We start from the raw sequence: 16,291 nt of genomic DNA on the forward strand, positions 1-16,291 counted from the left end.
AAGTGGTATGTATAGTTTATTTTTTTAAGAACCCAATTGATTTTATTGATTGATTGATTGATTGAATTTTTGAATTTTATTTAATTTATTTTTTTATACAGCAGGTTCTTATTAGTTACCCATTTTATACATATTAGTGTATATATGTCAGTCCCAATCTCCCAATTGATTTTAATATCGCTGCCTTTACCTTCGGAGATTCTAATACAGTAGGATGGGATTAGGCCCAGGAATCCCTACCTTTACCAAGCACCCCAGGTAGTATTGATGCCAAGTTTCCTTGTACCATTTTTTGAGAAATTCTGGACTAGGCTCTAGACAACCTTAGCAAGAGGAAAGTAACCTCTTGGTTTCAGTGTTTACTTCTGTATATTCTAGGGATAATGTATGTTTTAATTTATAACAGGTGCAGTTAATACTAAAGAGGCAGCAAAGATCATTGAAGATGTAAGTTTTATTAATTATTTTCCTGATTAATGCCCCTTGGGTTTAGTTTCATTTTGGATATAGCCTTCTAATGTATGTCTGAGTTCATGTCTATTTGCTGCTTAGTCTTTTTAAAAAGTAGAGTAATATATTATGCACTGATTTTTGTTTTTGAATCTTAAAGTTAGATCATTAATAAGAATGCATTCCTGATTTTATTGTTTGTGTTCTGGTTCCTTAGTTTCTTTAAATACTTGTTAATTCCATCTGGTTGCTTATTTTTCTCCTTTACTACATTCAAGTATTTTTCTTTTAGACTAGAAGGTCTCTTGAAAAAGTTCAGTATATTGTTGGTTTCTGCATCTTTGAATTATGTGAGGCTGAAAATAGTGCAAAATAAAAATATATTTAAATTCCCACTTTATTGTGAAACTTCCCAAGATTAAAAAAAAAATTTAAAGAAATACATAATTTCAAATCTGGCAGGCTGAAAGAATTGCAGACTATCTCATTGTTGTCCTATGTCAGCATCACTTTAACAGGAAAACAAAATTCCTTTCATCCTTTATCAATATCACACGAACCTAATGTGTCAGATCTTGAGTTAATGTTTTCAGTGACTGTTGTGTTGCTCTCTTAACATTTGCTCTTGATACAATTAAAATCTTTTTTAAAATATTGATATCATATAACAGTGTCATTCAGGTTCATTAAGTGGTGATCCTATACTAAAAAGTGTGCCACAAATTCTAAATTTGGAGCAGAAGTTAGATGTGATAAAACTTTGTGAAGAAGGCCAGACCATTGCTATGATATCTCATGCTGTTAATTTAGGAGAGTGCACCCTGCAGAGTATTAGAGATAATGCTCAAAAAACCCCAAAGCAGTATTAAAGCAGGTACATTCTTTAGTTCACAAAATTATCTTGTAACCAGGCAAGGATAATGGAATAAATGGAAGAAATCCTGGCAACACAGCTGCAAGATCAGTGCTGCCATAATGCGTCCCTAAGGCCAAGCTATCATCTGTGCTAAGGCATGAATTATTTTTGATGATTTGAAAGGAGGCGACACTGAGACAAAAAGGTTTACTGCAAGTCATGGCTGGCTTTCCAATTTTAAAGCCCACCAAGGTTTTAAGAATATAAAAATGAGCAGGCCAGCTATATCTGCTAACACTGAAGCTATCAAAACATTTCAGCTTTACCAGAATTTAAAGAGGCTTTAACTTGGAAGACACCATAACATCTGCTAATAAAGAAACTAGGGACTTCCCTGGTGGCGCAGTGGTTAAGAATCCGCCTGCCAGTGCAGGGGACATTTGTTCAATCCCTGGTCTGGGAAGATCCCACATGCCGCGGAGCAACTAAGCCCGTGAGCCACAACTACTGAAGCCCTCGCTCCTAGAGCCCATGCTCTGCAACAAGAGTAGCCACTGCAATGAGAAGCCTGCGCACCGCAACAAAGTAGCCCCCGCTTGCCACAACTAGAGAAAACCCGCGTGCAGCAACGAGGACCCAACACGGCCAAAAATAAATGAATTATTTAAAAAAAAAAAAGCTATGAAAATGGTAAAGGAGGTAAATTTGTGCAAGGTTGTTGAAAGGAATGTTGAAATTTTGCTTGGGTTGTTCCCCAGGGATTAATAAAGGAAGACTTGCTAGAATTAGAAAAACAAAGGTAGCAGGAAGAGGGCTCCAGCAATTAGCCTGGGCCTTTAACACATCAACTAGCAGTGAAGTGACTGGCGTAGACTTTTGACCATATTTCAGCAACCAGTTGCTATATTTGAAGATGATCCAAATGTGGATTGTGGTTCCATGGTGGCAAGGCGAAAGACGGACAGTGTGTCTGCATATCAAGAAATCCTCAGTGAAAAAAGAAAAAATGAGAAAAAAAACCAAACCACGTTAGATTCATTAGATTCATTCTTTAGCAAAAGTCTTCCAGGGAATCAGACCAGCCTTCACCATAATGTGGAGAGAGAGTTTATCCTACTTAGTTCCGTATCCCTTAACTCTCCCATTATTAGTGTTGTTGGAAGATGGTGATAACTCTACGTCGTTATTTTCAGGCAGTATACCACATTAGTTAATGAACTACCATTAAGTTAATTTTGTATCTATATGTGTGCTTTGTATTGTACATTAAATTATATCTTAAAATTACATTATTAATAGATCACTGTGTTGTAGAATTAATAATTTTGTTATTAACTGCCTAACTGTATAATGAATCATTGTTAATGTACCTTATATTAATAAGTATTATTAATATGTATTATAAAAATATTCTATATTGGTTATAGGCTTATGACTCTGATAATGCATCCCTCCTCTACTTTATACGTATGGGACAATTAGTCTTGAATTATGTTGGTTTTGAACTATTCAGGATTTTCAGGAACATATCCCTCATATTAAATGTGACTGCCCTATATATGTTTTCCCTATATGGAGTATTTCTGTAATTCACCAATCATTTAAACTATGTTACAGAATAGTTCTGATTAATATTTTCAGTTTAGTCTATAAAAAGTATAATAATAAATAATGTAGTATTTTTATGATTTAAAAAAAAAACCTGACAGTTTTAGAATCTTTTCTTTGTTTCTCTGGGACTTTGGTCTGAATCTCCTTCAGGTTATTTAAGTGGTCTTAAATTTGGGGGAAAGGTGAGATACAGGGAAGTGCAAAGAAGAGAATATACTGCAAATGTCAGCAGACTTCTTCTATGAAGGCCTAGAGAGTAAATATTTAGACTTTGCAGGGCATACAGTCTCTGTTACAACACCTCACCTCTGCCATTGTAGTGCAGAAGTAGCCATAGACAATACGTGAGTGAGTAAAACACTGGAACAGTAAAACTTTATTTACAAACACAGGTGGTGGGCCCATGAACCATATTTTGCCAACTCCCTGTTCTACTGTATTCCCTCCATCCAGAATTAACCATTGATAGATTTGGCTTATTAGCTCACAGTTTTTTTTTTTTCTTCTACCCTCCCTTTTTTCTCCTTTTTAAAAAATGAATCACTACCTTCAGTCCTTTTTCACAACCCTAGATGCAACTACTGTTCTGAGTTTGGTGTGTTTCCTTTCAGACCTTTTTTTTTTTTTTTAATTTATTTATTTTGTTTTTATTTTTGGCTGTGTTGGGTCTTCGTTTCTGTGCGAGGGCTTTTCTCTAGTTGTGGCAAGCGGGGGCCACTCTTCATCGCGGTGCGCGGGCCTCTCACTATCGCGGCCTCTCGTTGCGGAGCACAGGCTCCAGACGCGCAGGCTCAGTAGTTGTGGCTCACGGGCCTAGTTGGTCTGCGGCATGTGGGATCTTCCCAGACCAGGGCTCGAACCCGTGTCCCCTGCATTAGCAGGCAGATTCTCAACCACTGCGCCACCAGGGAAGCCCCAGACCATTTTTAATCTTTCACATTCATATATACACATCCATGGAAAATAATTAATGTTATTTTTTTAAATATCCATGTGATATTTAATAGATTTGGTATATTCCTATTGCTGCTGTATAATATTGTACATAGATACCATCTTTTATTTATCTATTGCCTATTGATAAACATTAGGTTGCTTCACTATCAAAAATCTCTGCTACAGTGGACATTCTATGTCTCCTTGTGCACGTGTGCAGGTGTTTGTCTAGTGTAGACATGGAATTATGGAATTTTGGGGACAAAGTGCATTTGCATTTTTAGTTTTCAAATTGCCCTGTAGAGTGGCTGTTCCAGTTTTTATTCCCACCAGCAGTTTATTTTTGTACTCATTTCCCAGAGCCTTATTGTTATTTTATGTTGTCAGATTTAAACTTTTTTTTTGCCAATCTGTTTAGTAATATCTTTTTATTTTACATGTCACTGATTACTAGTGTGTTTGCTTATATTTCTGTTTTTGAACATTTGAATTTTCTTTGAATTTCCTGTTTTTAATTTTTCCCCATATTTGTGTTTGTCTTTTTCTTATGGATTTCTTTTTTTTTTTTAATAATATAAATTTATTTTTATTTATTTAGTTTTTGCTGCATTGGGTTTTCATTGCTGCACGCAGGCTTTCTCTAGTTGTGACGAGCAGGGGCTACTCTTCGTTGTGGTGTGTGGGCTTCTCATTGCGGTGGCTTCTCTTACTGCAAAGCACAGGCTCTAGGCACGTGAGCTTCAGTAGTTGTGGCACGTGGGCTCAGTAGTTGTGGCTTGTGGGCTCAGTAGTTGTGACGCACGGGCTTAGTTGCTCCGCGGCATGTGGGATCTTCCCGGACCAGGGCTTGAACCCATGTCCCGTGCATTGGCAGGCAGATTCTTAACCACTGCACCAGGGAAGTCCTGGGTTTCTTTATATATTCTGGATTTGCCTTCCTTTCTACTTATCATTTTTACCAACACAAAAACATGCAGTAATATTTCCTACCTGAAAAAAATCCTTCTTTAACACCATGACCTTTCAGCTACTGTCCCATTTCTCTGCTCTCCATTTTGGAAAAACTCCTCTAAGTGTGGCCTCTACTTGCTGCCACTATTTCCTTATCTGTTATCTTCCCTTAGCTCACTCTAGTCAGGCTTTTGTCTGCACCACTCCACTGAAAGTGTTCTTGTCAAGATCTCCATCAGTGTTTATTTTGCCAAATCCAGTGGTCAATTTTCAGTTCCTATTCTACTCATCCTTTCAGTAACATTTGATACAGTTGATCTCTCCTTCATTCCTTGAAATACCTTCTTCAACTTCTAGGTCAATCATTTGTTCCTTTTGTCAATCTACATTTCTTTGTAGGGGACTCATTATAGTCCTGTGGTTTTAAACCACCTAGATGGTGGCTGATTACCAGATTTATTTCTCTTGCCTTGACCTCTGAGCTCTAGATTCACGTATCCATCCCACTGCTTGCTTGACATTTACTCTTAGATTGTGACTAGCCATCTCAAATAAAGCAGAACTGTTTTATATCCCCCACACTTCCTCTCCAGTGTTCCTCCTTATCACTCCTGTTGCTGTCTTCTTAGTCTGAGCCACCATCATCTTTCTTCTGCATTACTGCAGTGACCTTCTACTTGTCTTCCTCCTTCCATTTTTGCCCTTTGCAGTTTTTTTCTCCACACTGTTGCCAGAATGATCGTCTTAAAACACAAATCAGATTGTCACTCCAGTGCTTTAAAAACCTTCAATGAAATTCTGAAAAAAGAATAGAGAAGGGGAAGAGCTAGTTCCCAAAATTATAGGATAACTACAAATTAAGAAAAATTTTTTTTAAATTTTTATTGGCGTATAGTTGATTTATAAGGTTGTGTTAGTTTCAGGTGTACAGCAAAGTGAATCAGTTATACAACAAATTTTATAAGGCTACATAGTTGAAACAACAAGAAGCCATGGATAGACAGCTCAATAGAAAAGAAGTCTAGAAATAGACCTAAAAAAAATATATATATATATATATATATATATATATATATATACGAATTTAGAAACAATAAAGGTGGCAGTTCAGATCAGTAGGAGACATCTGGATTATTCAGTAAATAGTGTTGTGACAACTGAGTAGACATATGGAAGAAAATACAGTTGGATTTCTACTAAGTTAAACCAAAATGATGTCTAGATGGAGAAAAGTTTTAAGTTTTAAAAAATAATGAAAGTACTAGGAAAAAGTATAGGAAAGAATTTTAGTGCAGAAGTGGGGAAAGTCTTTCTAAATATGTCACAGAACCCAAAAGCCATAAAAGATTTGTAAGGAAAATTCAACTACACTTCAAAGCCAAAGACACATGAAAAAAACAAGGTTGCAATTTATGCCATAAAAGGCTATTTTTTTCCATATGTAGAGAGTTTCTGTGAGTCAGTAAGAAGACCCAACACCCATTAGGAACATGGGCAAAAGTATGATCCATCAGTTTACAGACCAGGAAATAATAGTTCTTAAACATATGCAAACATAATTCAACTTCAAGATTAGAGAAATGCCATTTAGAACTACAGTTTCATCAGATGGCAAAGATAAAAATGATGAATTACACTGTTAAGGCATTTTTACATATTGCCAATAGCAGTTGGTAAAACTGCTACAGAGGGCAATTTAGTAAAACCTATTAAAATTTAAAACGTAAATACCGTTTTACCCAGGAACTCCAATTTTAAGAATTTATCCTTCAGGTATATTTTGCACATTTATGAATGATGTACAAGGATAACAATTGCAGTACTGTTTGTAGGAGGAAAAGCCTGTAAACATCCTAACTGTTTCATCAGTGGTCAAGGCCACTGTGAGTTCATTCTGAGGTATTGTGCAAATTAGAAAATAATAGCCCTACTTAGAGAGTCTGAAATGCACCCTCTCCAATCCCACACTTAGTCACATGGCCTGGCAAGTGGAGTTCCCTGTATGCATACACAGTGGCTCTGTTGGGACTGTAGTTAAATATACTGTATCCCATGCAGTGGAATATCATGCAGTTAAAAAGAACGTGACAGCTCTTTCTCTACAGACATAGAGCAGTCATATATAATAAGTGAAAAAACACAAAACACATGCCTCTACATTTGTATAGAATATCTCTGGGAGGCAGCCAATAAATAGTAGTGATTACCTCTGAGGAGAACTGAAAGACGGGGGGAGAATTTTAAGAGGGAGAATTACTTTTTTCATTGTTTACTATTTGAATCTTTGAATTTTGTCAACGTTATATTACCCATTCAAAAAACAAGCGTAGAATTAAAAGATAAAGGAAGACAGGGAAAAGGATATGAACAGACAGTTCACAGAAGAGAAAATATAAATAATGCTTAAACATGAAAAATATATAACCTGAATACTGTTATATAATTTCTCACTTACTGAGAAATAGCAAAAAAGTTTGATAATGTTTAGAGTATTGGGAACTAGGTCCCATACATTATAATATACAGATTTTCATATACTTTGACCCACCAAGCAGCACTTATAAACACCTTATTCCAGTCAGTGTGCCTGGTGGTCCTGCGGGCATGTCTCTTGCTTCAGTAGTGTCTGGCTGGAATAGACCCCGGGACGCCCCTTCCTCCAGCCTCTGACCACCCTACAGCCTTTTTTCCAGTCCCAACCTTCAGAACCATCCTCTCAGCCATCCGCTGTCTCTGAGACCAGCCAACATCGTCCTTACTGCCAGTCAACCAAGAACTCCCAGACTGGTCAGAATTATTCCACCAAGGTGGAGGCCTCTGTCAATCGCCTGGTCAGCCTGCCTCTGCGGGCCTCCTACACATACCACTCTCTGAGCGTCCATTTCCACCATGGTCATGTGGCTCTGGAGAGTGTGGGCCACTTCTTCCGAGTCTCCTGAAGATGCAAAACCAGCGCAGTGGCTGTATCCTCTTCCAGGGTAAACTGTCCCAAGATGAGTGGGGTAAAACCCTGGATGCCATGGAAGCCACCATGGTTGTGGAGAAGAGCCTGAACCAGGCCCTTTTGGATCTTCATACCCTGGTTCTGCCTGTGCAGACCCCCATCTCTGTGACGTCCTGAAGAATCACTTCATAGATGAGGAAGTGAAACTCATCAAGAAGATGGGCCACCACCTGACAGACCGGCTGGTGTTAGGCTGGGCTGGGCGAGTATATCTTTGAGGGGGTCACCCTCAACTCAAGAAGGGCTAGGAGCCTCCAGCCCAGCTGCCTTTGAAGGGCCCCTCTGTTATCCCCCTGTGTCAGGGCTTCTGCCTGAGCCTCTCCCTGCAGCCACTAGGCAGCTTTTTAACCATGCTGGAGCCCTCTCCCAAGCCATGGACCCAATGGAAACAAAGCTTTTGCAGGAAAAAAGACCTTGGTCTGTAGATATACTAGCACGTGTAGAATCTATTTGTGTGTAAGGATATTATTGTAGCATTGTTTATAATAGCAAAAGATTTGTAACATATAAATGTTTAGCAGCAGGGACTCTTCAAATTACATATAGTACATTCAGTGTATAAAGCTGTTACTAGGCAGCTTTGTATAAAGTTTTATGAAAATACCTCCAAGATAGTTCGCTAAGTGGCAAAGCAAGGTGCTGAGCCTTGCTAATAATATGCTACCATGTGTAGTCAGAAGCAACGTATTTAATTACATAGCCCATCTCTAGAAGGATGTATACGAAACTGGGAACACTGTGTTCAAGACTGAGTCTGGATAGATGGCAGACAGGTGTGGAAAACTTACTTTTCATGTATACACTTTTATACCTTTTGAATTGTTACATCATTCAAAATTACTGCATCTATCACCTATTTAAAAAGTAAATTTAAATAACAGTAGTCCTCCCTTATCCATGGGGGATACGTTCCAAGACCCCCAGTGGATGCCTGAAACCATGGGCAGTACCGAAGCCTATATATACTATGTTTTTCCTATACATACATATCTATGATAAAGTTTAATTTATAAATTAGGCACAGTAAGAGATTAACAACAATAACAAAATAGAACAATTATAATAGTATACTATAAAAAAAGTTATATGAATGTGATCTCTGTCTCAAAATACCTTGTTGTACTGTATTCACCTTTGTCATAGTGATATGAGGTGATGAAGTGAGGTGAAAAACGTAGGCGTTGTGATAAGTGTTGAGCTTTTCCCTTTGCACTTGAAGGACATACTTAAGGGCTTTTCTTCGGCATATCTGAATTGCCAGCATCACTGCTCTTGCTCTTTGGGGCCGTTATGAAATAAAATAAGGGTTACTTGACTAGAAGCACTGTGATACCACGGCAATCAAGCTGACAACCAAGATGGCTACTAAATGACTAATGGGCAGGATACGCTGGACAAAGGGATGGTTCACTTCCTGGGCAGGACAGAATGGGACAGCAAGAGATTCCATAGTGCTAGTCAGAATGGTGTACGATTTAAAACTTATGAATTGTTTATTTCTGGAGTTTTCCATTTAATATTTTCAGACTGCACTTGACCATGGGTAACTGAAATGAAAGAAAGCAAAACTGCAGATGAGGGAGGCTACTGTGTACCGTTTGGTGGTTTCCCATCACACTTAAAGTACAATCCTAATTTTCTGTTGTTTTTTTTACTAAGACCTTCCAGGTCCTATACAAGTTGGCTTCTGCCGACCTTTCCAAACGTATCATTTTAGCCCTGGCTTAACTTTATTTCAGTCTTGTTCTTGTTGATGTTCCTAAAGCATGTCACGCTCTTTCCCACTTCAGGTCTTTTGCACCTCAGTGCCTGTGCCTGGAATCCTCTGACCTCAGGCATTGCGTGGCATGCTCTTTTGAATATTCATAGGGTCGTTGCTCAAATGTTTACTCCAGAATTACCTCTCCTTCACGCTGTCACTCTCCATTCCCTATCCTGCTTTATTTCTTTCATAGCAGTTATCACGACCTGGAATTATACATTATGTATTTGTTTTACTTGTTTATATTCTGTGTCTCCCTCTAGAAGGTAAGGCCCATAAGCGCAGGACTTTGTCTTGTTTTCTGCTGTATGCCCAGGTCTAAGGACAGTGCCTGGCTTGTAGTAAACGTTCAGTAAATGTTTACTGAATGAAAGAACATGTTTTAAATACATTCTCCCACTCTGTTGTTTATCCTTCAACCTTAAAGACCTTTGTTTGCAAAAGTTAAAATTTCAAGGTAGTCAGTTGTATCAACCTTTTCTACTTTATTTTGAACTCTTTTGTGTTTTATTTAAGAATACTTCCTCTGAGTTCTGGTTATTTGAAAATTCTCCATTGATTTTAAAGTTTTATTGTTTTTAATGTTGAGGTCTTTAATTGATATGGAATATTTTTTCACATATGGTCTGAAGTTGGATCTAAGTTTTCTGAATAGCCAATTGTCCTAATCAGCAGATTGTTTTCTTTGTTTTGATTGTACTTATTATCGGCAGAGTATTTTTTTAAATCAATAAATGGTACTGATACTGATTGAAGAATTAGGAATTAGTATATATTTTCCAAAGCAACTTTCTTGTACCACTCTTTTAGAGAATTATATTTCTCTTGATATATGTCACCTTTCAACTGATAGCAATTGTAGTCAGTGAGAAGGTACTAAAAAAAACTCTCTGGTTTCTGGATTTTTTTAACTAGGGAAGTACACAGACAGATGCCATGAAACTTCTGTCTTCCCAGTCTTTGAAGCTTTTAAAGAACAAAGCATTATTGTGCAAACCCGTCACACAGACCAAGGCCACCTCTTGCAAACCACATACACAACACAAGGAATGTCAGACAGGTATGTGTTGTTGTGCTTTCCACATGTAGTAAGTTTGTTTTCTGTTTTGTGTGCTTGTTTCTGATTTTTTAAGAAAGGAAAAGAAAGTCATTGACAATTTCTTAAATGTGAAAACAATTCTTGGATCACATACTTTGAACATCTAATTTATTCCTTTTGTATTGTCATTAACTCTAATAACTACTAAATCGAATCCATATGCACGCAAAGCATTATGTGTAGAGTGGACAAACATCTTCTGTACATGTGCACTGCTTTTCTAATGTACAGACAGGCTATTATAATAATTACCAAGATACGAATTTAGTTAAAAGTATTAGTGATTTAACCTTGGTTCTTTTTTTAAACACTGAATTGACTGACTAAGAGTATAACTATATGTCTGAGGTGTTGGTGATTAGGAAAATTATTTGAATTCATACTTGAAAATATTGTACACTCTTGCCCCAATCCATGTTAACTGCTTTTAATCCCACTACCCTTATGTTTTCAGTTACTTTTATAGCCTACTCTGCCCAAAACATTTTTTGATTTTTGTTTTTAATGATACTTTTACTTCACAGAATATATTTAAAAGCTTAGTCTGGGGACTTCCCTGGTGGTTCAGTGGTTAAGACTCTGCGCTTCTAGTGCAGGGGGTGCGGGTTCGTTCCCTGGTTGGGGAACTGAGATCCCACATGCTGTGCGGCGCAGCCAAAAAATGAAAGTAAAAGCTTAGTCTGTCAACAGCTGACCATGAGTTTTTATGTAGGATGCCTTTCTTTTAGTAGGAGTCAAGGAGAATTCTGTTTTCCTTCCTCAGTAAATTTGATTGTTTTATATTCCTGTTAAAATGATACACTCTTTGTTTACATGAATTATTAAATACACATTCACATGTGGAAAGTAGTAAGGGATCTTTGGACAGCTATATATGTGGGTATGTGTGTGCTTATACATTTTTGAATTTCTAGATTAAGTATTAGGATGTTTTCTGTATACTGTTGTAAACTACTTTTTCACTTGACATTGCACGAAAACATCATTCCACATCAACATAAATTTAAATATACGTTGAGATTCTTAATGGATGCATAGATTCCAATGTATATAACGTATGGATGTATATAATGTATATCCATCCTCCTAAGGTTGACATTAGCTTGCTTCTAGTTTTTTAATATTATAAACAGTATTGAGTTAAGCTGTGTAAATGGATCTTTCTCCACTTGTTTAATTATGTCCTTAGGATAAATCCTAAGTAATGGAATTACTGATTCAAAAGCTCTCATAGAATTTTAAGGCTTAGATTTTGATATGTATTGCAAAATTGCCCTCCTGCAAAGTTATATGAATTTATGATCCAATCAGCAATGTTTGAGAGCATCCATTTCTCTACACCTTCACTGACACTGGGTATTAAAACTAATAATTAACCCCCTTCCCCTCAACTCTAATTTTGAAAAATTCAAAATTTAGAAATATTGAAAATACAGCACAATGAACACCCTTAGATGAATATTCATAATGAATATACCCTTCATCTAGATTCACCAAATGTTAACTTTTTGCCAAATTTTTTTCTCCTCTCACTTTTTTTCCCCATCTTTTAAAAAGTAAAATAGTATATTGTTTTTTTGGTGTTAATTAATTAATTAATTTTTGGCTGCGTTGGGTCTTTGTTGCTGCACACAGGCTTTCTCTAGTTGCGGTGAGTGTGGGCTACTGTTCATTGTGGTGCGTGGGCTTCTTATTGCGGTGGCTTCTCTTGTTGCGGAGCACGGGCTCTAGGCGCACGGGCTTAAGTAGTTGTGGCACGCAGGCTTTGTAGTTGTGGCTTGGGGGCTCTAGAGTGCAGGCTCAGTAGTTGTGGCTCACGGGCTTAGTTGCTCCGCAGCATGTGGGGTCCTCCCGGACCAGGGCTTAAACCCATGTCCCCTGCATTGGCAGGCGGATTCTTAACCACTGAGCCACCAGGGAAGTCCCTAAAATAGTTTACTCTTAACTTGGTGTATTCTGTGTACATCAGCCCTAATTCCACTAATCTACTGAATACATGGCACTGCTAGGACACATACCACTGCCTACAGTTTTACTACAGTCAGTGACCAAGCTTTGGGCAAAGAGAAATTCAGTGTTTTATTTTTTTGTTTTTTTAAAATATTTATTTATTTATTTAGGCTGCACCGGGTCTTAGTCTTCGTTGCGGTATGCGGGATCTTTTAGTTGCGGCATGTGGGCTCATAGTTGTGGCATGCGGGCTTCTTAGTTGCGACACGCGGACTCTTAGTTGTTGCCTGCAGCCTTCTTAGTTGCCTCATGTGGACTCTTAGTTGCGGCATGCATGCGGGATCTAGTTCCCTGACCAGGGATCGAACTCTGGTCCCCTGCATTGGGAGTGTGGAGTCTTACCCACTGGAGCACTAGGGAAGTCCCGAGAAATTCAGTTTTTAATGGCATCATGGAAGTATTATGGTTTGTGTTTAAACCTTAATTAGTGTATGCTTTTGACAAATATAAATAGTAACAAAATATAAATTTTAAATACGTGGGGTAAAAACATAAAGAACATTGCTTATTTGTTCTTGAAAATAACAGTGATTCAAATATTTCATTCAGATTTATCTATGCCTAACGAGAAAAATGATGCGGAACTTGATTCTCCACCTGCAAAGAAAAAAAGAATAGGTTTTTTCCAGACTTATGATGTGGAATATTTAAAAGTTGGTTTTATTATCTGTCCGGGATCAAAAGAAAGTTCACCAAGGCCACAGTGTGTCATCTGTGGAGAAATTTTATCCAGTGAAAACATGAAGCCAGCAAATCTTTCTCATCATTTGAAGACAAAGCATTCAGAATTAGAAAACAAACCAGTAGATTTTTTTGAAGAAAAATCTCTTGAAATGGAATGTCAAAACAGTGCTTTAAAAAAGTGTTTACTAGTTGAAAAGTCACTTGTGAAAGCTTCTTATTTAATTGCTTTCCAAATTGCTGCCAGCAAAAAGCCATTTTCCATTGCTGAAGAAGTAATTAAACCATATTTAGTAGAAATGTGTTCAGAAGTTTTGGGTTCCAGTGCTGGAGACAAAATGAAAACCATTCCTCTTTCTAATAGTACAATTGGACACAGGATTGATGAACTATCTGCAGACATTGAAGATCAGCTGATTCAAAAAGTCAGAGAGTCAAAGTGGTTTGCCCTTCAGATAGATGAGTCATCAGAAATCTCAAATACCACCCTTCTTTTGTGCTATATTCGTTTCATTGATTATGGTTGTAGTGATATAAAAGAAGAATTATTATGTTGCATTGAAATGCCTTCTCAAATGACTGGTTTTGAAATATTTGAACTAATAAATAAATATATTGATAGTAAATCTCTGAACTGGAAGCATTGTGTTGGTCTCTGTACAGATGGGGCTGCAAGCATGACTGGTAGGTGTTCTGGTTTAAGGGCAAAAATTCAAGAAGTTGCCATGAATACAGTGGCATTTACACATTGTTTTATTCACCGTGAACATTTAGCAGCAGCAAAGTTGTCTCCGTGCTTACATGAAATTCTTTTGCAGTCAGCACAAATTTTAAGTTTTATAAAGAGCAATGCGTTAAATTCACGAATGTTAACAATTTTGTGTGAAGAGATGGGGTCTGAGCACGTGAATTTACCACTTCATGCTGAAGTACGTTGGATATCAAGAGGGAGAATTTTAACAAGATTATTTGAATTACGACATGAAATTGAAATATTTTTAAATCAAAACCATTCAGATTTGGCCAAGTATTTTTTTGATGAGGAATGGGTTGCAAAGCTGGCCTACTTATCAGATATTTTTTCACTTATAAATGAACTAAATTTAAGTCTCCAAGGATCTATGACTACTCTCTTCAATTTGTATAATAAAATCGATATGCTTAAGAAAAAGTTAAAAATGTGGTTGAAGCGCATGCAAGAGAATGATTATGACATGTTCCCTTCATTTTCTGAATTCTCAAACTCATCAGGCTTAAATATGAGCAGTATTGCAAGCATTATTTTTGAGCACCTGGAAGGACTTTCTCAAATGCTCAATGACTTTTACCCACCAGAAGAAGACTTGTGTTCAGGAAATTTGTGGATAATTAATCCTTTTATGAATCACCAAAATAGTAATCTCACGGACTTCGAAGAAGAAAAACTAGCACAGTTATCGTCAGATTTAGGATTACAATCAGTATTTAAATCAATGTCTGTAACTCAGTTTTGGATAAATGCAAAGGCAAGTTACCCAGAACTCCATGAAAAGGCACTGAAATTTTTATTGCCTTTTTCAACTATTTATTTATGTGATGCTACGTTTTCAGCTTTGACTGAGTCAAAACAAAGAAATCTGTTGGTTTCTGGCCCTGCCCTACGACTTGCAGTCACATCTTTAATTCCGAGGATAGAAAAATTAGTAAAGGAGAAAGAATAGTAATGTGCATATTGCTTATTATCAAAGTCTATAATTTTGTGTTAAATTTTGTATGAGATAAGTATCCTAAAATATAAATTCCTAATGTGGATGTGTGTTCTCGGTGATTAAATAAGTGTTTTAATAATTTTTCTCTTTTCATTGAGGAATTTAATAATTACGCATTTATACATAATTATATATAATTTTAATAGTCCAAGGTAGAGAACTTAGCTATTTTATTGACTGATCAGATAATTTGGATTAGTGACAAAGATGTAGGTAATGAAAGGCCCAGTTTATAATGTAATAGCTAGCACACCTGGATGTTGAAACTGCTTGGTCTTTAGAAGCACATAGGACATTTCAGTCTTCAGCCTGCTGGCTATCTACCCAGCAGGTTGTGGGTAGGTAGAAAACAAAGATCCAAGCAGCTCGGCTATCAGGAAGTGGAAGCAGCAGGAGAGTTTTAGACCCCTGTTAGGGGCCTCTCTGGCTCTCTAGACCAGGGCTTGGCAAACCTTTTTCGTAAAAGGCTGGGTAATGAATATTTTAGGCTTCGCAGGCTATAAGGTGGGAACTACTCAATTCTGCTGTTGCAGCACAAAAGCGGTAGACAATACGCAAAGTGTGGTTCAATAAACCACAGTTTATGAACTTATTTATGAACACTGAAACATGAATTTCATATAATTTTCAGGCGTCATGAAAGCTGCCTTAAAAAATTTTATTAAAAAATGTAAACAAACAAACATTGTTAGCTGAGGGAGGGGAAGGGAGTAAAACCAGAGCGCTTTCTGAATTTGTCATAGTTTTCTCATCCAGGTCTAGATAGATTTCCAGGTAAAAGCAGATGGGCCAGGAGTGGCCTGTAGGGTGTTTGTTCAGTGAAAGCCTCTCTACCCATGGCTGTAAGAATCTGAATTTTCAAACACCTTTCACATTTTAATTTCAGCTGAGAGATATTAGAGGGAAAATATATTTCAGGCAATGATAGAAAAGAACAATTTATTTAAAAATTACTAGTTATTGATTTATTCTTAATAATTTCATAAATTTACTAATTTACAAATAATTCTGAGCTCTTAACATGTGCCAGGCATTGTGCTAGGCCTCCTATAGGCTCAGAACTGATACGGGATTATCCCCATTTACAGATGCAGACGCTACTGAGGCCCGCAGAGGTTAGGTGACAGCTCAGATCGCCAAGCTAGTGTGGCAAGGGCAGGAGCGACTCCCTCCTCCCCTACCC

The 16,291-nt window shown here is 37.3% G+C and overlaps 1 protein-coding gene across 10 annotated transcripts in view; it reads left to right on the plus strand.

Annotated features, from left to right (window-relative positions):
* ZMYM6 (zinc finger MYM-type containing 6) overlaps positions 1 to 15,188 on the plus strand; it is a 43,971-nt gene extending 28,783 nt beyond the window's left edge. For 9 of the 10 annotated variants that reach the window (XR_014236318.1, XR_014236319.1, XR_014236320.1 and 6 more), the window contains 3 exons: positions 407 to 447; positions 10,486 to 10,630; positions 13,229 to 15,188. Coding sequence is in view for 1 of the 10 variants with exons in the window: in XM_082363208.1 (XP_082219334.1) it covers positions 407 to 447; positions 1,362 to 1,379 (59 nt within the window). In the remaining 9 variants the exon portion in view is untranslated. Of the gene's footprint in view, positions 1 to 406; positions 448 to 1,361; positions 7,581 to 10,485; positions 10,631 to 13,228 lie in introns of those variants that run through there. The other variant, XM_082363208.1, reaches the window with a different exon arrangement.
* The last annotated feature ends 1,103 nt before the right edge of the window (positions 15,189 to 16,291 follow it).

The sequence above is a fragment of the Balaenoptera borealis genome (genome assembly GCF_965194805.1).
Source record: "Balaenoptera borealis genome assembly, chromosome: 1".
Taxonomy (NCBI): domain Eukaryota; kingdom Metazoa; phylum Chordata; class Mammalia; order Artiodactyla; family Balaenopteridae; genus Balaenoptera; species Balaenoptera borealis.